This window comes from Ranitomeya imitator, chromosome 2 (assembly GCF_032444005.1).
Source record: "Ranitomeya imitator isolate aRanImi1 chromosome 2, aRanImi1.pri, whole genome shotgun sequence".
NCBI classification, from domain to species: domain Eukaryota; kingdom Metazoa; phylum Chordata; class Amphibia; order Anura; family Dendrobatidae; genus Ranitomeya; species Ranitomeya imitator.
In genome coordinates, this window is record NC_091283.1 from 795054895 (window position 1) to 795077527 (window position 22633).

A 22633-nucleotide genomic window follows, 5' to 3' on the forward strand; every position below is an offset into this window, starting at 1 on the left:
CTTAGTCTACTCCTCCACAATTAGGACTCTGGATCTTGAAGAAGGCCTGTCACTTTCTCCAAAAAACAATTCTGTTTGAATATGTTGTAAAAATATTCAGATTTGTTTCTTCTGGAGCACAATATGTGAAATCTCTGCTTGTGGATCAGTTTGATGTTTCTTCAGAGTCCTCTCCAGGGGAGCCTGCACTTTAATCCCTCCCTCCAAGACGTTGCCAATCACAATTATAGAAACTTGATTTCAGCTCACCCAGTTGATCTATTCTCATCCTCCTGGGGCTCAGACACCGGCCTCGCTCTGGCCTCACATCTAGGAAAATAGAAAAAAATTGGAGTCTGGCTCAACAGGACTGGATTTTCGTTTTATTTTTCATGAGTAAGACTGCCTAGTGCAGTCGAAAAGCATCGACTGGGTCATGTCGACCATGTAAATTTTTCTTTTGTATGCACCATATTTTCTTTTGAAAAAGAAAAGGAAAATCCAGTCCTGTTGCCAATCACAGCTCGGCATCATGCAGAGTTTGCTAGAACAGCGCACAGCTGTGATTAGCAGCATCTTTGAGGCGGTGTGAAAGCGCACCCCCACAGAGGGGACTGAAGAAAAGCCAAGTTGATCTCCAGGCAGAGATTTCACATACTACACTCCAGAAGAAACAAATCTGAATATTTCTGCAATACAGTGACGCAGCGCAAAGCGGAAAACAGCGACCGAATCAGGGGGCGCTCAAGGATGTTTACAAAGTATTTAACTCCATTTCATCGTGAGGTTTTTAAAGATGATTTATGGCTTATCCTGTAACACTTTAACAAAATACGTCAAGGAATTATTTTAAGTGACGTCACTTTTCACTTGGGCACATACAATAATGTTTTCCTGCATTGCTATGTGAAAAGTAACTCTAGTATAATTCTTCCACCCAGAAACCTACCTGCTCGCTTGTCTGGTTGACTTCTTCACAAACTGTGACCGATACACGAGGTGAGTCCTCCTTTTATATGATATTTGTGTTACTTGCCTTTTTGAACGAGCATAGCTCTATTCCGAGTCTTCTTTTTCCTTGGGACTGAGCTTAGAGTGTCGCGGAGTCATCAGCAGGTTGCAACAGAGAACCGATAAGGGTCACAGAAAGGCAGAGAAGAGGACATCTCTTGGCCACGTCCCTCACTGATGATCGCGTCATTGTGACCAGTTTCTTTTGGAATCTGATAATAATTCCACACACCTCTAGGCACATTTAAGAGAGGCTGTCACGTCACGTCCTTTCACGTCAGACCATACAAAACCGTTCACATCAGCGTGGTCTGAGAGCTAGATGACCTGCAGGGGTATCTGACCACACCACCATCGTCTTGCATGGGTCAGGTAGCATTTACGCTACACCAGTGGGCCTCAGTGCTGTTTACTGATGAAAGTCTATTTACACTAAGCAGAAATGATGGCCGCCAACAATGTTGGAGATATCGAGGAGAGCACTATGTATCAGTCACTGTGGTCACCAGACGAGCCTTTGGTGGTGTTGGTGAGTGCAGGTGTATCTAGCCAGTACAGGACTGCTCTACACTTTGTGAATGGTACAGTGACAAGCCCCTACTACTTGAATAACCTCATTAATCCAGTCATTGTGCCTCCGCACAGGCCTAATTTCATCTTCATGGACGACAATGCTCCAGCTCATAGAGGTCACATCATTAGGGAACGGTTGCTGGAGACTGGGGTACCTCAAATGAGGTGGCCTGCACTTTCTCCTGGCCTGAATCCCATATAACACCTAAGGGATCAGCTGAGCGGCCATGTAGAGGCTCGTAACTCTGTACCCCACAACCTCGATGACCTGAGAGCTGTGCCTGAGGACAGTGGGACGCCATATCTCAGCAGACAATTACTGGACTTCTGAACCACACGAGACGTCGTTGTCAAGCTGTAATTGATGCTCAAGGCCACAGAACAAGTTATTGAGACACTGACATTTTTTGTTGGGGTATACCCACCAATGTTATCGACTTTTGTTTCAATAAATTGTTTGATATGAGGGAATCGCCATTGCTGCTTCTACTTAATGTCCGACTGTCGTGATAAAATATCACTGTAGCGTGACCTTTTAACATTTTCCATAATTTTTTCCCCGAAAGTCAAATATCCCTAATTTTTTACAAGCAGTATATATACTCACCTATTATTATCTTGTCCATTTTTCATACCGCAGTTGTGAAAAGGGCTTTAAGGATGGAGATCTCTTCATGTCGTTCCGCAGCATGTTCCAGGATGTCAGAGATGCCGTGGATTGGGTTCATTACAAGGTAGAGCCCGATCTGTGGCCCCATCCGCCCACTATTATCTGCTTTATGTGTCTGCAATTACTTGTATTCCCCATGAGATCGCAATAACTGAGCAACGTCTGTTCTTAGAGCCATACTTTGTGCAGTTCCTCAGTTGTTACTCTTGGAAATTGATGAATCTGACAGCTTTGTGTTACTATTTGCAATGGGTTGTGACACAGTTTGGATTTGTAGGCAAACGCATTTTTGGCAGATGACGTACAGTTGATTTTCTTAATTTTGGGTTATGATCATGTTAGCATTTACAATCCCTTCGTCAAGTTTTCCGTTACTTTTGGGGGCAAAAATGATGCAGCATTATTCTTGCTGTCAAGACACCACCCCCAGAAACTTTAAGTATCCTCATAGTCCCTGATAGAGCATATGATGGACTAGCACCCAGCTATATATTATTTTCCTAGCAGATTTTAATCTGAATCTGGCTGTACACATTAGCTGTCTCGCATATACTCTTTGACAAATGCATACTCCCATCTTGGCCGAGCGTGCACGCGTCATCAATGGAGGAAAAAGGAGTAAGCTGCTGCCATTCACCTTCATCTGCTTATCTAACCTGAGAACAGAAGGATGGGGCATGTTGAAATCGAACTGCCTGACCTTTCTCTTCCCCAAGAAGCCCCCATACACATGAGATGGCCTCTCCAAAATCAGCGGGCAGTAATCTCATTTGTATGATGGGTTGCTTAATTCTGCATTTGTTTATCAGCTCTGAAATTGTGAAGTACAGGCATTAATCATTTGCAGTGACTGTCCGGCCGGCAGGAGACTTGATTTATACGTCTTGTTTTCCCAGGGATCACTTAAGGAGAAGACGGTGGAGAATTTTCCAAAGTATGTTGTGAAAGATGTAAGTGCATATTTTCCCTTGGCCTTAAAAATAGGCAATTCTTGGTGAAAGGAAAGACATGGAATGAGGCTGTGACATGGAAGACAAGGTCACCTGATTTCATTTCCCGTTTTTTTGTTGTTGTTGTTGAATTTAGCTTGAAAAAATAAAGGTAATAAATTATTATTTTACATATTTTTAGTTTTTTTATTTATTTATTTTTCTTTTACTTGATTATTATTAGCCTTTACCATTTCTTCTCTTCTGTTTCCAGCCTAAGCTGCCTCTCCTCCTGAGCCGCATGAATGAAGTGGGAAAGGTTTTTCTAGTTACAAACAGTGACTATAAATATACCCACGTAAGTGCTAATTAAACATTCTCATCACTTTACGTTGCCAGGGTACCGGGAAGGGAGCGCGCTCCTCGCTGTTAGAGATGAATGCAGCGCATTAAAGGGCCAGGATGAAGCACACGATTGATAATGGCTTTAGTTATATTGCAATGATGGGAGCTAGAAATCTTTTTTTGCCCTGCGAGAGGTCATAAAGAGGACATGAAAACAGTGCGAAACACTTACTTTTGTCCACATGGTGTATATTGGGGTATCAGGACACGTCGTAATTAGTGATGAACTAACGTGCTCGGATAAGGTGTTATCTGAGCATGATTGGGTGCTAACCGAGTGCTCAAAAAATACATCCGTCCGCCGGGTGTTGTGGGGGCCCCCTTGCATCAGTCTTGGAGATATGTAGATATTTATCATTCCTTATTAAGTTTGATTTCACTTTTTATACTCCTACAATCATGGCCAAAAGTATTGACACCCCTGCAATTCTGTCAGATAATACTCAGTTTCTTCCTGAAAATGATTGCAAACACAAATTATTTGGTATTATTATCTTCATTTCATTTGTCTTAAATGAAAAAAGAATTGTCCTAAAGCCAAATTGGATATAACTCCACACCAAACATAAAAAGGGGGTGGACAAAAGTATTGGCACTGTTCGAAAAATCATGTGATGCTTCTCTAATTTGTGTAATAAACAGCACCTGTAACTTACCTGTGGCACCTAACAGGTGTTGGCAATAACTAAATCACACTTGCAGCCAGTTGACATGGATTAAAGTTCACTCAACCGCTGTCCTGTGTCCTTGTGTGTACCACATTGAGCATGGAGAAAAGAAAGAAGACCAAAGAACTCTCTGAGGACTTGAGAAACCAAATTGTGAGGAAGCATGAGCAATCTCAAGACTACAAGTCCATCTCCAAAGACCTGAATGTTCCTGTGTCTACCGTGCGCAGTGTCATCAAGAAGTTTAAAGCCCATGGCACTGTGGATAACCTCCCTAGATGTGGACGGAAAAGAAAAATTGACAAGAGATTTCAACGCAAGATTGTGCAGATGTTGGATATAAACAGAATATACGGCAAAAGCCAGCTCACCGATCATTGCAAGAAGCCCGGAACTTCGTCCTGACAAGACGCAGTAGGATTCCATAAATGAAAAGAGAATGGTTCCAGCTTCAATAAAATCATGAAAATTTATTCCAATTTTTAAAATGGAGAAACAACTCCTGGGACAGCACCATAGCACATGCGAGGTAGGCTACGCGTTTCGACCGACACAGCGGTCTTTATCACAGTGATAAAGACCGCTGTGTCGGTCGAAACGCGTAGCCTACCTCGCATGTGCTATGGTGCTGTCCCAGGAGTTGTTTCTCCATTTTAAAAATTGGAATAAATTTTCATGATTTTATTGAAGCTGGAACCATTCTCTTTTCATTTACAGATGTTGGATAAACAACCCCAACTAACATCCAAACAAGTTCAAGCTGCCCTGCAGTCCGAGGGTACAACAGTGTCAACCCGTACTATCTGTCGGCATCTGAATGAAAAGGGACTGTATGGTAGGAGACCCAGGAAGACCCCACTTCTTACCCCAAGACATAAAAAAGCCAGGCTGGAGTTTGCCAAAACTTACCTGAAAAAGCCTAAAACGTTTTGGAAGAATGTTCTCTGGTCAGATGAGACAAAAGTAGAGCTTTTTGGGCAAAGGCATCAACATAGAGTTTACAGGAGAAAAAAATAGGCATTCTGGTTCCCTGATGTTTTGGGGTTGCTTTGCTGCCTCTGGCACTGGACTGCTTGACCGTGAGCATGGCATTATGAAGTCTGAAGACTACCAACAAATTTTGCAGCATAATGTAGGGCCCAGTGTGAGAAAGCTGGGTCTCCCTCAGAGGTCATGGGTCTTCCAGCAGGACAATGAGCCAAAACACACTTCAAAAAGCACTAGAAAATGGTTTGAGAGAAAGCACTGGAGACTTCTAAGGTGGCCAGCAATGAGTCCAGACCTGAATCCATAGAACACCTGTGGAGAGATCTAAAAATGGCAGATTGGAGAAGGCACCCTTCAAATATCAGGGACCTGGAGCAGTTTGCCAAAGAAGAATGGTCTAAAATTCCAGCAGAACATTGTAAGAAACTCATTGATGGTTACCGAAAGCGGTTGGTCGCAGTTATTTTGGCTAAAGGTTGTGCAACCATGTATTAGGCCAAGGGTGCCAATACTTTTGTCTGGCCCATTTTTGGAGTTTTGTGTGAAATGATCAATGTTTTGCTTTTTGCTTCATTCTCTTTTGTGTTTTTTCATTTAAGACAAATTAAATGAAGATAATAATACCAAATAATTTGTGTTTGCAATCATTTTCAGGAAGAAACTGAGTATTATCTGACAGAATTGCAGGAGTGTCAATACTTTTGGCCATGACTGTATGTAGGAGGCTTACTTGGATATAACACTTATCGTTTGCCTTAGTTCCTATTACATTTGGCTATATTTCGCTTTATTAGTTTTGTGTTACATCTAGATATACTAGCTTGTGACTTACATATATGATGGCAAGATCCCTGCTATGGATTAGTATCTGCTTTGCAGGTGTCTCCCGTTTCGACTTTTACTGATGGAGTCTCATTTTCACTAGATGTTTAATATTCTCTGTGTGTATATATTAAATAAGAATTAATTTATGATTTTACTGGCTTGCATTTTTCCATTTACTGGTGTTATTTCTTATCTATGCATTTAAGCCTCATTGCACGGATTGTAAATGTAGGTGTTTATAACATTGTTGGTGGCCAAATAAAACGCCTAAAAATCTCTTACCTTTATCGGCCAATCACAGAAATTGTTACTGGATCCTGACAAAAAATTTTACCAAAAAACTTTGTGGTCACGGTGAGCTCAAGGGGATTGATGCAATACGTGCATAGCAGGAGTCTATAATATTAATCTATATAGTAATATATCCCTTTTATTTTTCCCTAGAAAATTATGACCTATTTGTTTGACTTCCAACATGGACCCAAGGTAAGTGATCACTGTGCAGTCCTAGTGTATCCTCTATGTGTGCGTGTCATACACCGGATCTGTTGTACATTATGAGCCTTTGTTTGACTTTTTATGTGACTAGCGGGCCGGCTCGTGTATCCTGGCCATAGATCTGATCGAGTGCAGTACCAGCTGTTTAATTCATATGCAGTTAGCGCCCCCTAGAGGCTGCATAGGCCATTGTTTTAACTATTCGTGGGAAGGACGGGCATTCGTACTATGATTTTTTTTTTTTTCCTTTCCTTAAAAATAATTAAGCTACTGAACATTTTATAGCTAAATTAATATTTTTTTTTTTTTTTACAATAAACAGTTGTCCCCAACTTTAACACTTTTATTATTGGCATAACCATAACACTATGTAGTGCGGGTGCCAACAGAGTACAGGGTCTCACTGCCCCCATATGCATGTTTGATGTGGCCGTCAGCTGTTGCATTCTCCAATAAAACCAATGCAGAGGTGCCTACGTTCTCCATTGAAGTCTATGGGAGCCAATAAAAGAGCTGAGCTGTCAGTTCAGAATAGGATTCACATGGACCATTACAGATGTGGCTTTATTACAGAGTGTTTATAGCATGAAATATTGTGGATAATTGTTCTTTTTTTGTACAGGGCCGTATTTCTGTGATGCAGCCATGACAGGCGTAGCACATAGAAGTTCATTGTTAGGAGTCTGTCAAGTAACTATTAGTGATTTCTGTCTCTGGCTTTCTCCCACGCAGCCCGGGAGCCAACATCGGCCTTGGCAGTCATACTTTGACTTAATTTTAGTAGATGCAAGAAAGCCTTTATTTTTTGGGGAAGGAACCGTGCTGAGACAAGTAGATACGGTAAGTGCTTCTCGTGTCGTTTTTCTTCTTTGTGCTTCCTGTTACTTACACCAGATATGCTTATCTCTGTAAATCAACCCTCATATTTGAGCATCTGCCACCCAAAAGAGGAATTTGTAGTGTCTCGTCAGTAGCTCTTAGGAGCGTTGGAAAGGGTTTCCTAGAAAAGCAGCGATTATCAAGAAGACTACCAGGGTACGGGATAATCCCACCACTACGGGTACATTCCCGCAGAATATACTCGCCATGGATTTTCTACAGTGCATTTGTTTGCATAAAATCCTGCGTTTTCTTGGTATCCCAGCCACCGGGTGCATAAGGATTTCTCCCATTGCCAATGCAAAATGAAAATTGTGTCGCAAATCCACAGCATTGTGCTACTTAAATTGCATCAGTATTTTCACTGTGAAGGTCCACAGAGCCCACTCCATATGAGGTGGATTTGGTGCCCATCACTTAATACTATGAAAAAACATTCATACATTAATTTTTGACATATAATGAATTTTTGAATCGTATATGACCTGCACATATAACATTAACCCCAAAATTTAGGATGTAATGGTGATCGTGCACATGATTTATTTTGACTTACGATCAGGCCCCCAGCCAGACCCTGCAGCATTTTTAGATTTTTGGTAAATTGAGGAGCACAGATGTAGCAAAAAACAAACTACACTGCCAACGTACGGTGCTGCGATAATTGTGCCTCAGTCGCGGCCTGCTGCGTTTACAGGGTAGCATCCTTTTCCACATCTGTATCTGTGTTTTGTGTCCATGTTGGACTTTTTGAAACCATCATCCTTGCACATCCGATAAGAGCATCTTTATGCTTCGCCTCCTTTCTGTGGGTTATGTCTTAAAGAAAGTGGTTTGAGATGTTGAAATCTGCTTTTCATCCGCAGAACACTGGCAAGCTGAAGATTGGCACTTACACAGGACCATTACAACATGGCATTGTCTACTCTGGAGGTATGATCCACATCAGCCAGACCCCGTTGTCTTCCGGCTTAGATCAGCAGCATATAAATACTTGCACAGGAAGCTATAACAATACTTGGGTGCCCACTCCAAAACGTTGTATTAAAAAGCAGTTCCCATTTTGTATCCCTCAGATGTCCCATCTCTTGTTATTCTGTAGAGTTGAGTGAATATCTTCGGTTCCCCGCTTATTCCACAAGCAATATCGCTTGCCGAATAAGCTGCAGAGGGAATCCGGATACATGGATCGCACCAGCTGATCGGCGCCGCAGCTGTATGTGTCACGGCCATGTCAATGTTACATCATATGCATCGAGAGCCCAACACACAGGCTCTCCGTACATGTGCTGTGACAGTGACACTACCGCGACACATACAGCTGCGGCGCCGATCAGCGGTTCAGCCGCAGCGATCCAGGAAGCCAAGTTCCTTCTGCAGCTTATTCGGCTGACTAGTGTCATTTGGGTTCTTTTACTTCTTTACAACATTGGTTTCTTCTTTTGTTTAAATCTTTAGCTAGAATTGATGAAAATTGATTTGCGGTCCCTCGACCACGTTAGGAATCATAATGCTCATGATTTCTTTCTCTTTAGGTTCTTCTGATATCGTGTGTGACCTGTTGGGAGCAAAAGGGAAAGACATTCTGTATATTGGTGATCACATTTTTGGAGACATTCTGAAGTCCAAGAAGCGTCAGGGCTGGAGAACATTTCTAGTCATTCCCGAGCTGGCCCAGGAGCTCCACGTCTGGACCGATAAAAGCTGTAAGGGACCTGAAGCCACAGTAACGTAGTCATGGAGTAATACGTCCTCAGCCGGCTGTACTACTCTACAACATAAGCTGCAGAGCTTTCTAATAATTTTAAGCATCATTTAACTCCAGTTAATTTAGCAACTAATGCATCTGTAATGTAATCCAAGTGACTGTAGGACAGGGGCCATATGACAGCATTATATAGCCGGCAGTGGGGGTGGCGGTGTTTAGTTAACCCTATGTGTTTCTAGGAAAGCAAAGAATCGTAGCGTTAACATTCACAGTTATATGTGTATTCCTGCATTTATTTGAGCATTTGTTGGGAAGGGATAAAGCGTAGACAGAACAGCATGCTGTCTTTTATTACTTGCTCAGATATAGAGTAATATCTTGTTACGGGGAAACCTATGAATTTGATACAGGCTTTTATGGGAAGTGAGCGGCCTTCTGATCTTGTCTCTGCGTGCTGACTCCATATGTAGGGTAAGACGCAAGTCTCATATGATGGAGGGGAGAAAGCTTATGGAAAGACAGTTAGTTTTCAGGTATTATTGCTACATATGCCACCTTTTAGGCTTCCTTGTATTATGGCATACAATGGCACATGCCACCATCTTTTTCTGATGGATTCCAAACATATCCTCCTTGTTTCACTCAATAAAATCCTCCAAACTGTCTGTGGGCCATATTGCAGGTCTACAGAACTCTGATCTATGATATGGCAGTGTGGGGGTCTTATATGTGGATTGGTCTCAATGTCTTGTACTGGCTGGGGTCATTAAATCAACCCAAAGCATCACAAACTTCCTGCTAAAAATAAGGTAGAGTATGTGTAAGGTAGTGTATGTGTATATACATACATATTTGGGCCACCATCTAATATATATATATATATATATATATATATATATATATATATATATATATATATATATATATATATATATATATATATATATATATATATATATATATATATATATATATATATATATATATATACACACACTAGATGGGGGCCCGATTCTAACGCATCGGGTATTCTAGAATATTCATAACCACGTAGTATATTGCCCAGCCACGTAGTATATTGCCCAGCCACGTAGTATATTGCCCAGTGTGGTAGTATATTGGCCAGTCACATATGTAACAGGTTAAAAAATAAAAAAGAAACATACTCACCATCCGAAGAGCCCGTTGTAGTTCCGTCGCTTGTGTGCGGTGTCCGGTCCCAGGATTGGTATGAGCGCAGGACCTTCCATGACGTCGCGGTCACATGACCGTGACGTCGCGGTCATATGACCGTGATGTCATGGAAGGTCCTTCTCCCATAGCATCTTTGGAAGCGGAACCTGCCGCTTGCAGTGACGACGCGACGGCGGAAGGTGAGAATAAGGGTTTTTTTTTATTATTATTATTATTATTTTTAACATTAGATCATTTTACTGTTGATGCTGCATACGCAGCATCAATAGTAAAAAGTTGGGGACACACAGAGTTAATGGCGGTAATGGAGTGTGTTACCCGCGGCATAACGCGGTCCGTTACCGCCGGCATTAACCCTGTGTTAGCGGTGGCTGGAAGGGAGTATGCGGGCGACGGGCACGGACTGCAGGGAATAAGGAGCCGCCATTTTCTTCCGGACTGTGTCCGTCACTGATTGGTCGCAGCTGCCATGACAGGCAGCTGCCGAGACCAATCAGCGAATGAATAACCGTGACAGACAGAAGGACAGACAGACTGAAGTAAACCTTAGACAATTATATAGTAGATAGATATATATAAATATATCTATCTATCTACGGTAATTATAAAATTCCCCATTGCCCAGTCTTCAGTATGGTAAATACCGTACTAATGGGGTTGGCCAATAGAGGGTGGTCCTCTGTTCGAGACGACCCCTTATGACTACTGCCATGTAATACTAGAGTTCCCTGCAGCGGTGGGTGAGATGCTGCTCAGAGGAATATGTCGGGGGAGTTAGAGAAGCCTGACCAGTGGCGATTAGTAGCAGCTTAGCTTCATTTTAAAGGGTTGTCCTAATGTAAATAAGAACACATTAAGAATTTGCACATAGAAGAGGGGTCCTCAGTTTGCCCATCTAATCCATAATGTGACAATATACAATATAGTGTCTTCATGCAGAAACAACATGGAGTTTTCCTGCTTGGGGTGTGTTCACACGTAGCAGCATAGCTTTGCAGCAAAACTGTAAGATAATCCATGACTGCAAATCTGTAGCAACTCTTGTGGATTTTGGTGCAGATTTGCTCTTTTATTTGCCTCCCCTGGCACTCCCGTGGTAATGGCGGCCTGGTTCCCCGGTGGTTTTTGTGCTCCGGCAGACCAGACGATGGCACAGGCCATGCTACTCTCACCATGAGAGGTCCAGGGGAGTATACACAACCTCTGACCATTCCACAACATAAATGATCACCCTGTGGATTTGTTATTTGCAGCGTTTCTGCTAGGTGTGAATGCAGCCGTACAGATGACGCACTCCTCCCCGTAAAGCGTGTATCGTTAGCATGAGTCTATAGCGTTCTCCTTTCTGTATACATATTGTGAGGAGGGGCAGGCAGTGACATAGTGAATATATCTCTGCATATTGGTTACCGTCAGAAGATGAGCCCTGCTGGACAAGTGCAGGGTGAGGGTTAAAATCTTTATATTGTGCAGGACATGTTTTCATGTCACCCAGAGGAACTTTAACCCTACATAGGATTGCAGCATCACTTGTGCATGAGGTGCCTCGTCAAGAGTCCACCACCTTTTTTGCTGAATGCCAAAAGTAAGATTTAATTTTTTCCCCCCTTAATCCTACTCGAGTGCTGCTTTAAATAAAATGTATCTTTTACCAGTATATATTTAAATACGCACATGTACGGTGTCTTTTCTTCTCGCTCTTTGGTTCTCGTCTCCACTTTTCTATGGTTTCTCACCCTGCTTCGTTTCCTCCCCATCGTGGCTGTTCCCCGACGTGTCCTCAGTCCTCACATCAGTTTCGCCTGACACGGCTTCATGTGCTCCCTGACGGGCGGCATGTCCAGTCCAGCTTGTCATCCCTCCTTGGCCGCCAGAGGGAGCTGCTGCCTGAGCAGTAGACCCTGTGGTAGCTGATCGGGATCGATCCAGACTGTGCTTGTGCTGAATCGGGCAGTTTGTCTCCCCTCATAGTGTCTCACGTTTGGGTGTCTCTAGCGTTTCTATCTTTCTTGGCGCTTAGGTGTTTTTATTACTTTCCGCCGCCTTTTTTTTGTGTTTGCTTGTAATAGACACCATTTTTTGTTTAGTTTCCATTGACTACTTATGTCGTGTGTTTCATATGCTCCTGTTATTTTATTTGATTTAGCCCTTTTTGAAGAGCTCCAGAGCTTGGACATCTTTCTAGCAGAACTGTATAAGTAAGTAAGAAGGGATGGAAATGGATGTGTCATCAGTTATTGCCAATATTGGTGTTTCCAACAATCAAGATATTGTACCTTCATCTGAATAATGTGAACACGGCATTAATATTTAGTACTTTTACTTTATACTTCAGAGGATCTGCACTTTTATGGCTCCATAGAGACTTGTCTGGATCTCATCAGTCTCTTCTCATTAGCTTTAGGTGGACTGTCTTTAGTCTTGGAGAGGAGCAGCGCTCAGCACCAAGAACTTCTGCTCCCAGAACTTCTGTTCTTCTGCCCTTCGGCTCCTCTTCTGCCCTTCTGCTCCACTTCTGCCCTTCTTCTGCCCTTCTTCGGCCTTTCTTCGGCCCTTCTTCGGCTCCTCTTCTGCCCTTCTGTTCCTCTTCTGCCCTTCTTGTGCCACTCTTCTGCTCCTCTTCTGCCCTTCGGCTCCTCTTCTGCCCTTCTGCTCCTCTTCTGCCCTTCTTCAGCTCTTCTTTGGCTCCCCTTCTGCCCTTCTTCTGCTCCTCTCCTGCCCTGCTTCTGCTCCTCTTCTGTCCTTCTTCTGCTCCTCTTCTGCCCTGATTCTGCTCCTCTTCTGCCCTTCTTCTGCTCCTCTTCTGCCCTTCTTCTGCTCCTCTTCTGCCCTGCTTCTGCTCCTCTTCTGCCCCTCTTCTGCCCCTCTTCTGCCCCTCTTCTGCTCCCCTTCTGCTCCCCTTCTGCCCTTCTTCTGCCCTTCTCTTCTTCAGCTCTTCTTCTGCCCCTCTTCTGTCCTTCTTCGGCTCCTCTTCTGCCCTTCTCTTCTTCTGCCCTTCATCTGCCCCTCTTCAGCTCTTCTTCTGCCCCTCTGCTGCCCTTCTTCTGCTACTCTTCTCTGTATTTTAGTGATCATTAGGAATCTCTGCCTCCTCGGATCAAAACTTCACACATCTCTAGGGTTTTTTCACTACAAAAAGTGATGGCATATTAATAGAAAAGGCTATCCTCTGCCAATTATTTAGGGTCCAAATGTTGGAACCCCCTCCCCCCCCCCCCCATTATCCTCAAACTCAAGGTTCTGCTTTACTGGTGGTTTTCTTGAACGGATAACCTCCCGTTCACCCAGTGTGCAAGGAAATTCTGCACAGTGAAATGGCCAAAGAGAAAATCTGCCTGTGTCACAAATTAGGAGAAGTAGTTGAATTTATGGGTCCGTTCAGAGCCTCCGTCACAAATTCAGACAAAAAAATGTGTAGAATAGAGCAGCATGCTTTGACCATGCCAGACAGGCCCACTCTCTCTTTGGATCTGGAACTGCTGTCATATACACTCTTTTACTCCTGTGATAATGGAAGTGTCAGTGTAAACAGAGCCATGGAGAAGATGTAATGTTTGGGTTCAGCATTTTCCATTAATTCACTCTGAATCGAAGGGACAGAACTGAGTGATGCACTGTGACCGGCTCCCCCTGTATAAGAACGTCTGCAGCTACCCGTCCTTTCCAAAGAGACGATCCCGAGCGAAGGATTGGGGGAGGTCACAGCATCTGAACCCCATGAATAAAAACCTGTGTTTGGTCACGATCACTTGTCAAAACATGTTATCAAAGGGCAATAACTCATAAAATCCTGCCCCTGACCAGACTCTGCAGGCTCTGCAATGCTCCTGGAGGGTGTGTATGTTTCCGATGTATACTTCTTCTTTGACATTTCACACTTTTCGTTCTATAGGAACGCTCCACTAATGTTTCACACTTTACTTACAGGCACCTGGACAGTAGCAGCAATGAGAGGCCTGACATCAGCTCCATCCAGAGGAGAATTAAGGTATCTCACTGTGACAGTCGGTGATCTCTGCTCCCGGCACCTGCCTTATTCCCGCTGATCTGTCATGACTGGTCCACTATCTAGGGGCTCATCTTACCGTACACAGCGTGAGGCTTATTTCCTCTTATCATAAAGGACACTAGTGCGTTACATAGGTTGAAAAAATAGACTTGGGTCCATAAAGTGCAACCTTTTCACCAGTTATACATTCTCTATCGCTAGATTATTTTTAACCCACAATGCCATTTGTTGTGAGGAAATCCTCCAGCCCTTTTTTAAAGCTGTTATGCTGTCTTCCATTCCTACCTCTTGTGGTCGGCATTCCACATTCTGACTGCTGGAACTGTAAAGAACCCTTTCCTATTTAGCTGCTGGAATCGCCTTTCTTCCACCCATAATGAATGTCCCCTGGTCCTTGGTTGCTCTTAGGAAGGAATAAACTGTGGGCCAGTCCTTTGTATTGACCACACATATATTTTATAAATGAGATCTCCTCTGAGGCGTCTTTTTTTTTTTTTTTTCTAAGCTAAACAAGCCAACCTCTCATCACACGAGAGGTCTTCCATCTTGTGTAATAATCCAGTTGCCCAACTTTGAAATGTCTCCACTTTTCAATATCCTTTTTAAAATGTGGAGCCCAAAACTGGATCCCATAATCAAAATTTGGCCTCACCAGTGATTTATAGAGGGGTAACTATACGTTGGGATTTCAAGAATCTTTTTTTTTTTCCCCTTCTATACACCCTAATGCCTTGTTTGCTTTTGCGGCTGCTGCTTGACATTGAGTGCTGCTGCTCAGCTTACTTGTAACCAGAATACCCAAGTATATGCAGCAATGGGAATATTCCATCCCAGTGGCTTTATTCTACATTTATCAGCATTAAATCTCATTTGCCAAGTGTTTGCCCGCTCGGACATCTTATCCAGATCGCTTTGCAGTATTGCACTGTCATGGTCAGGTTTTAGTATCCTACATAGTTTGGCGTCGTCAGCAAAGACTGACACTTTACTCTCAATTCCATCCACAAGGTCATTAATGAAGAGTTAAAAAGATTTGGTCCTAGTGTACAATTTTGGGCTTTTATCAGAGCCTCGTCCTGCAGTAACTGCACAGAGAGTTAGATTAAAGTGGCCACCTTATGACGAGAACCCTGCCGTACCGTGCAAAGGATCGCGCCAACATTTCTGAGCTGAAGGTGACTTTTTTTCCAAAAGTTGCTATGTCTTTAGATACAAAAAAAATTGTAGATCTCTGATGAGTTATATCTGGGTCACACTGCCATCGTCTGCAGAAGTGATTAACTCACAAAATGTTGTCCCCTTGTGTTTTACGCAGAAAGTCACCCACGACATGGACATGTGCTATGGGATGATGGGAAGTCTTTTCCGTAGCGGTTCGCGCCAGACTCTGTTTGCAAGTCAAGTGATGCGCTACGCAGACCTCTATGCCGCGTCCTTCATCAATCTCCTGTATTATCCCTTCAGCTACCTCTTCAGAGCCGCTCATGTTTTGGTGAGTTCAGCCATCTCTACCGGTATCCAATTCATGAACCGGTTTCTTATAAATCGTCTTTCTGGAAGGGTTTGGTGGGGAACAAAGGTAATCTTTAAAATGGCTCCGACTGCTAAAAGAAACAGTAGTAATACCGTATATACTCGAGTATAAGCCGAGATTTTCAGCCCATGTTTTTGGGCTGAAAGTCCCCCTCTCGGCTTATACTCGAGTCATATACCCGGGTGTCAGCAGGGGAGGGGGAGCGGGGGCTGTGTAATCATACTTACCTGCTGCGGCGTGGTCCCTGCAGTCCCTGGCTTCTCCGGCGCTGCAGATTCTTCCTGCACTGAGTGGTCACATGGCACCGCTCATTACAGAAATGAATAGGCAGCTCCACCCCCATAGGGGAGGAGCCGCATATTCATTGCTGTAAATGATCGGTGCCATGTGACCGCTCAATTACAGGAAGAAGCTGCAGCGCCGGAGAAGCCAGGGACTGCAGGGACCGCGCCAGGAGCAGGTAAGGGGAGCGCAGCGCTATAATTACCTGCTCCTCGCTCCGGCTCCGTCTGCAGCGTCCTCTAGCAATGACGCTCAGGTTAGAGGGCGCTGTGACGTAGTCAGTGCGCGCCCTCTGCTGAGCGTCAGTGCTGGAGACGGAGCCGCAGAGGAGCAGGTAAATATTGAAAGCGCCGGCGTCCTGAGAAGAGAGGTGAGTATGTGATTTTTTTTTTTTTTTTATGGCAGCACCAGCAGCATTCGAAGGAGCACCTATGGGGCCATAAAGGTGCAGAGCATATAAGGGGCACAGCATTATAAGGAGCACCTATGGGGCCATAAAGGTGCAGAGCATATATGGGGCACAGCATTCTAAGGAGCACCTATGGGGCCATAAAGGTGCAGAGCATATATGGCACAGCATTATAAGGAGCACCTATGGGGCCATAAAGGTGCAGAGCATATATGGGGCACAGCATTATAAGGAGCACCTATGGGGCCATAAAGGTGCAGAGCATATAAGGGGCACAGCATTATAAGGAGCACCTATGGGGCCATAAAGGTGCAGAGCATATAAGGGGCACAGCATTATAAGGAGCACCTATGGGGCCATAAAGGTGCAGAGCATATAAGGGGCACAGCATTATAAGGAGCACCTATGGGGCCATAAAGGTGCAGAGCATATAAGGGGCACAGCATTATAAGGAGCACCTATGGGGCCATAAAGGTGCAGAGCATATAAGGGGCACAGCATTATAAGGAGCACCTATGGGGCCATAAAGGTGCAGAGCATATAAGGGGCACAGCATTATAAGGAGCACCTATGGGGCCATAAAGGTGCAGAGCATATATGGGGCACAGCATTCTAAGGAGCACCTATGGGGCCATAAAGGTGCAGAGCATATATGGGGCACAGCATTCTAAGGAGCATCTATGGGGCCATAAAGGTGCAGAGCATATATGGGGCACAGCATTATAAGGAGCATCTATGGGGCCATAATCAACGGTGCAGAGCATTCTATATAGCACAGTTGTATATGGAGCATCTATGGGGCAATAATGAACGGTATGGAGCATCTATTTTTATTTTTGAAATTCACCGGTAAATGCTGCATTTTCTACCCTAGGCTTATACTCGAGTCAATAAGTTTTCCCAGTTTTTTGTGGCAAAATTAGGGGGGTCGGCTTATACTCGAGTATATACGGTAATTGTCCTGATCATTAACCCGCTCCCGTCTGATCTTCACTTTCTGGTCCTGTATTCACACAACGGAAATGAACATTCAGCCAATCTCTGGCTGTGGCAAGTCACAGCTGTGGCCCATAATTGTCTAGCCGGTATTTTCAGCCATTTTCATTGTGTCAAGAATGGTGCAGGATTATAGCGCAGCCAGGAGCGGATACGTGTCACCATGAGAGCTGCGGGGGAATCGGTGAGGATGTTAAGATGTTTTTAATTTATTTTGGAGCCCTTTAAAATAATTTTTAATCCCTGGACATCTTCCAATGGCTGTCAATGGCTGGTCTAAAACCTCCAACAATATGGAGTATATTACTTTTGCTGATACATTTCATATTACTGACCAAATACATTTTCTAAATTCTCCACTTGTCATGACCTGGGTTCCGTTCACCATATATGTCTGACATATGTATAGACTTCACCAGCCAAAAGGTTCCCTAACCCTGCTGTTGTCTTCAGTCGAAAACGACCGACTTTGAACTTCAATATTCTTTAAAATATTCAAGATGCGGCTCTGAAATCCGTGGCCGACCGACCCATCCTCATTTAAGTCAATCAACCACAAGTTTCAGAACCGCATCTTGAACACCCCAAAAATACCAAAGTTCAAAATCGGGCTCCCCAGACCGAAGACAACAGCAGGGTTAATGGGAGTCTGCGGCATACGCTAATGCATATCAAAATGCAGACCCCTGCAGATAAAATGTGAATGGAAAATGAATGTTTTTGTATGTGTGAACACGGCCGATATTGTGAGCAGATGCTGAGATGAGCCTCGTATAATGATGTCGTTATTGATTTTTCCCTGTCCTTTTTCATTTCCATTTGTCTAGATGCCCCATGAATCCACCGTGGAGCATATTCATGTAGATATTAACGAGTCCGAGTCCCCGATGGCCACACGGAACCGCTCTTCATTGGACTTCAAAGATTCCGACTTCAAGCGGCACCATCTGACCCGCTCCGTCAGCGAAATTAAACCCCCCAACCTGTTTCCCCAAGCTCCACAAGAAATCACGCACTGCCATGATGAGGATGACGATGAAGAGGAGGAGGAGGAGGAAGAAGAATAAGTGCTATCCCGAGGAGCTCGCTGTAATATTGTACAAGGAAACTTCTGTTCTTTAGGAACAAATTTCCATAAACACAGCAGAATATATATTTTTTTTTTTCTCCCAATTTTTGTTAATCCCGTCCTAAAGTGATGAATGCATAACAGGCGATTGCTGGCGATTACTGCAGGTCACACATTTCTGTCAGAGACGACTGATGCTGATCAGACAAGTCACAGAATTTACCAGCTCATGTTTGGGATTGTATTTTTTTTTTTTTTTTAAGCAGTTTGCAAAATGTCTAAACAATCAGGTAACCCCACCTTCTCCGCCAAGAGCACAGGTCCTGAATGCACAACTGCAGCATCGTCGTATCTACTCGAAGGCTGAGCGACAGATCCCTCCCTTGTAGATTCCTGCACGGCGTAAGTCTGATCCACCGGCTAAACTGAGACCTGCAGCTTGTGAATAGGGCTGACAGACCCTGACAATGAAGACGTCATGTGGCATCACTTCTAGAATGTCCCTAATGAAGCAGGGGGCTTTCTGTCCCCTTTAGTGGTTACATTTGGTGCATCTTGCGCCATTTTACAAATCCTATGGAATGTGAATGCAAATTTCACCCCATTATACATTTATAACATCACAAGCTCCCAAGTAATTTCTAGCTTGTAGATGTGGCCAACGCCACTCATTTCATAGCTCCGTCTTCTCGTCGTTGTACACCGCTCCGCCACTGACAGAGGTGTCCGTTCCATATTGTAGAGCTAAGGTTTTTTTTTTAAAAGCTGTGATTTTTGCTTTACTGTATAAAAAGTGACTATTTTTATTAGCTCAGAAAAGCTTCTTCTGTTCCCTTTTCTGCTAGAATTACTGCAAGGTTTTATGTTCCAGCGCATAATGTCTTGTTGTTTTACAGTACTTCTTACAGGAGCAGCTCATTACAAGGCAGCATCCGACCATATATACATGGATACCAGGCCCGATGGTGCCCAGCATCAGATGAGCTTTGGTTTCCCCATGGCAATTTTTGGTCACCTTGATCAATGGAGAACACAATAGAGTGAATGGCCAACTTTTGAACATCATTTTCATTCTTCCTTTTCCTTTTTTTTTTTTTTTAATTCAAATATTTGTGTTCAATAATGTTTTCATATACCTTCATAGGAGTCCCCAATCCCCAGCATAAATCAAGAACTCAAAATATATAATTATGGCTTCCCACATCCACCACTAGAGGGAGCTTACTGCATACAGTGCCATTATTGAGCTCTATGTACAAACAGAATGCAGTTAGCTCCCCCTAGTGGAGACTGTAGGCAACTAGGCTTTTTTTTTTTGTTAAGGGGGTTTTCAGCTAAATATATTTATCACCACATTGTAAGTGACAAATGTATGATCGTTGCATTTGGCTGCTTAGCCCCTACTACATTTCCACAGAGAATTTTGGGACCCCTATTCCCAGGATTGGAGGGAGTCCCAGCTCTCAGACCATCAGATATCATTCATATATTACCTATTTTCTGGATTGGTTATAAATGTGTTTTAACGTTGTTTGAGTGATTACAAAGGAAATGGAATCCCGAACCCTAGGAATATTAATATCTTTATGGAACTACGTGTACAGATCTGATCAGATGTTCTCCTTAATGTTACCCGAGATTAAAAAAAAGAATCCCAAAGGAGTCATTTGCCCTGGGGAAGGATTGGGGGAGACAATTGTGAAGCAAAAGGCATTTAAACATTGTTTTTCCACTATTGATCAGGGGCCAAATGTGTGCCCAGCCATGGGGGACGGTTTATAAAAATAATTACCCATCCATTAATGGTCGGATATCAAAAGTCGTGACTACAGGAACCAATCAGGGTTATGATTGTGGACGACCATACAATTGGGGAGATGTCATAAGATTTCCCAAAACATCTCGAAAAAACACTACTCTGCTCATCATCCTGCCATTAAGATGACTCGTCACGACCTGCTGTCCTTGTATTAATGTACATATACCACTATTTTTTATTTTTTTTTAAGGTTTTGTTTGTTTAATGATTGCAGGTATTTGCTCTGCCCATAGACCTTTTCCTTCCAGGGCAATTTATGACATGTTAATCCGGTTTGTTGAATTATTTTGTTTACTGAAAGTGACCAATATAATATAGTATATTACTTCATGAGGGCAATGCTCTGCAGCCTGAAGACCTTCAGCAATTGTAGAACTACAGCGCCCAGCATGGCCTGACCCATCAGCTGGAGGGCCGCAGGCAGCAGACCTCTGGTTTAGAGCTAGGACTCTATGGCAAATCTCACACTTATTCCCATATTATATTTTATAATAAGATTACTCACATTAAGGTGGTATAAGAAACCTTGTAGTGTTTTGGTTCTGTAAATAGTATTATTCTTCACCTGCCAGGCATGCTGGGAGTTGTAGTCTAACAACTACTAGAGAGCTGCTTTCCCGTAAAAAGTTCACTTCTGCCTCTGGCCCATTACCTTGCACGATCTAATGATGACCTACACTGCTACTGTATTTTGTCCCATGCAGATACAGAGGAATTTATCTTCTGTTGTGCTATCTCTGGACCTTTAAAGTGAATGACAATGCTGGAACGTAATTTTAGGTTTTTTGTTTTTTTTTCTTAGTCTAAATAAATAATTTCTTAATACACTTTTTTATAGTGGTCAACTTTTTTTTTTTTTTAATTCCAAGCTCCAAATTCTCTGCATAAATATAGATTTACGAGAAAGTTCACGCATCCACCACTAGAGGGAGCTGCTGCATACGAAGGAGTTGGCTCCTAAGCTCCCTCTAGTGGTGACTACATGCAGTCAGGATATTAAATTTGAACCTGTATGTCTCTGCAGAGGATTTAGAGCTCGGTAATGAAAATAAAATCTCTGACCACCATAAAAAAACAAAAACAAATTGAGAAATGTAATCCGTAAAGACCTATGGATCTTTTTAAAAAAAATGTATCCGAAGTGTTTTTTTTTTTTTTTTTTTTTTTTTAATGGCATGTCAGTCATATTCCACAAATAGGGTTGTGTTAAGATGAATGAAACAAACAGATATCTCCATATTTGCTTTATGGTGCATGACCCACATGCATGGGGATGAGGCCTTGATCACTTGCTCGCTGTGTGTGAGGAGTCTACACGGTGTCCCCTCCACATTCTGTCACACTTGTAGCTTGGAGACAGAGTTTTGCAGGATTATGTCTGATTCCACAGCGCTGTCCGTTCTCAGCGGTGATCTATAAAGCACAAGTTTGTGAACCCTGCACAACAGAACTGCTTTTCTATGTTCTGACATTCTGGGATGAAGGAACGTGCGCCCGGTGTAATGTGACATGCTGGAGCCGCGTTCTCTCTCTGCTGCACCCACTGGCATGCGTCTGGTTTAGAACACCGATAATGTTTGTTTTTTTCTCGTTTGATATTTTAACCTGGAATTGATTTATTTTCTTTACTGGTTTGTAAATCGCATTATACTGTATAATCAATAAATTTTAAGAAATTGATCTTTTTCGTGGTTTTGCCTTCTGTCTGGTATCTGTACTTTTTTTTTTTTTTTTTAACTTTAATCTGTATCATATTGGATAAACAGGAAATAAACTCACTCAGGCCACATTCACACAGTCAGTATTTTACATCAGTATTTGTAAGCCAAAATCAGAAGGGGAACAATTAGAGGAAAAGTATAATAGAAACATATGCACCACTTCTGCATTTATCACCCACTCCTGGTTTTGGCTTACAAATACTGATGTAAAATACTGACCAAATACTGCTGTGTTCTTGAGCAGAAACTCCTTTTTATTATTATTTTTTGTTTGTTTTTTTGCGTTTTCAGTTTTTGAGGAGGATTTGCACAATTTCCACGCAGTTTCTGCTTAAAAAATGTAGTGAAAATAAATCTTAATAGCAGCATGTGCACACAGCGGCTTTTAAACTAGGGCGAACCTATCGAGCTCTTACAGCAGAAGATGTTTCAGGAAACTCCAGGTGGGTTTTTTTTCACCTTTTTTGT

General features: G+C 43.0%; 1 protein-coding gene across 3 annotated transcripts in view; it reads left to right on the plus strand.

Annotated features, from left to right (window-relative positions):
- Positions 1-22124, plus strand: part of NT5C2 (5'-nucleotidase, cytosolic II) — a 96912-nt gene extending 74788 nt beyond the window's left edge. For 2 of the 3 annotated variants that reach the window (XM_069753705.1, XM_069753706.1), the window contains 12 exons: positions 921-978; positions 2204-2297; positions 3130-3183; positions 3437-3520; positions 6492-6533; positions 7278-7385; positions 8291-8357; positions 8960-9130; positions 12473-12524; positions 14254-14314; positions 15651-15827; positions 18384-18756. In XM_069753705.1, the coding sequence (XP_069609806.1) occupies positions 921-978; positions 2204-2297; positions 3130-3183; positions 3437-3520; positions 6492-6533; positions 7278-7385; positions 8291-8357; positions 8960-9130; positions 12473-12524; positions 14254-14314; positions 15651-15827; positions 18384-18623 (1208 nt within the window). In that variant the 3' untranslated portion in view covers positions 18624-18756. Of the gene's footprint in view, positions 1-920; positions 979-2203; positions 2298-3129; positions 3184-3436; positions 3521-6491; positions 6534-7277; positions 7386-8290; positions 8358-8959; positions 9131-12472; positions 12525-14253; positions 14315-15650; positions 15828-18383 lie in introns of all 3 variants that reach the window. The other variant, XM_069753707.1, reaches the window with a different exon arrangement.
- Positions 22125-22633: the final 509 nt, after the last annotated feature.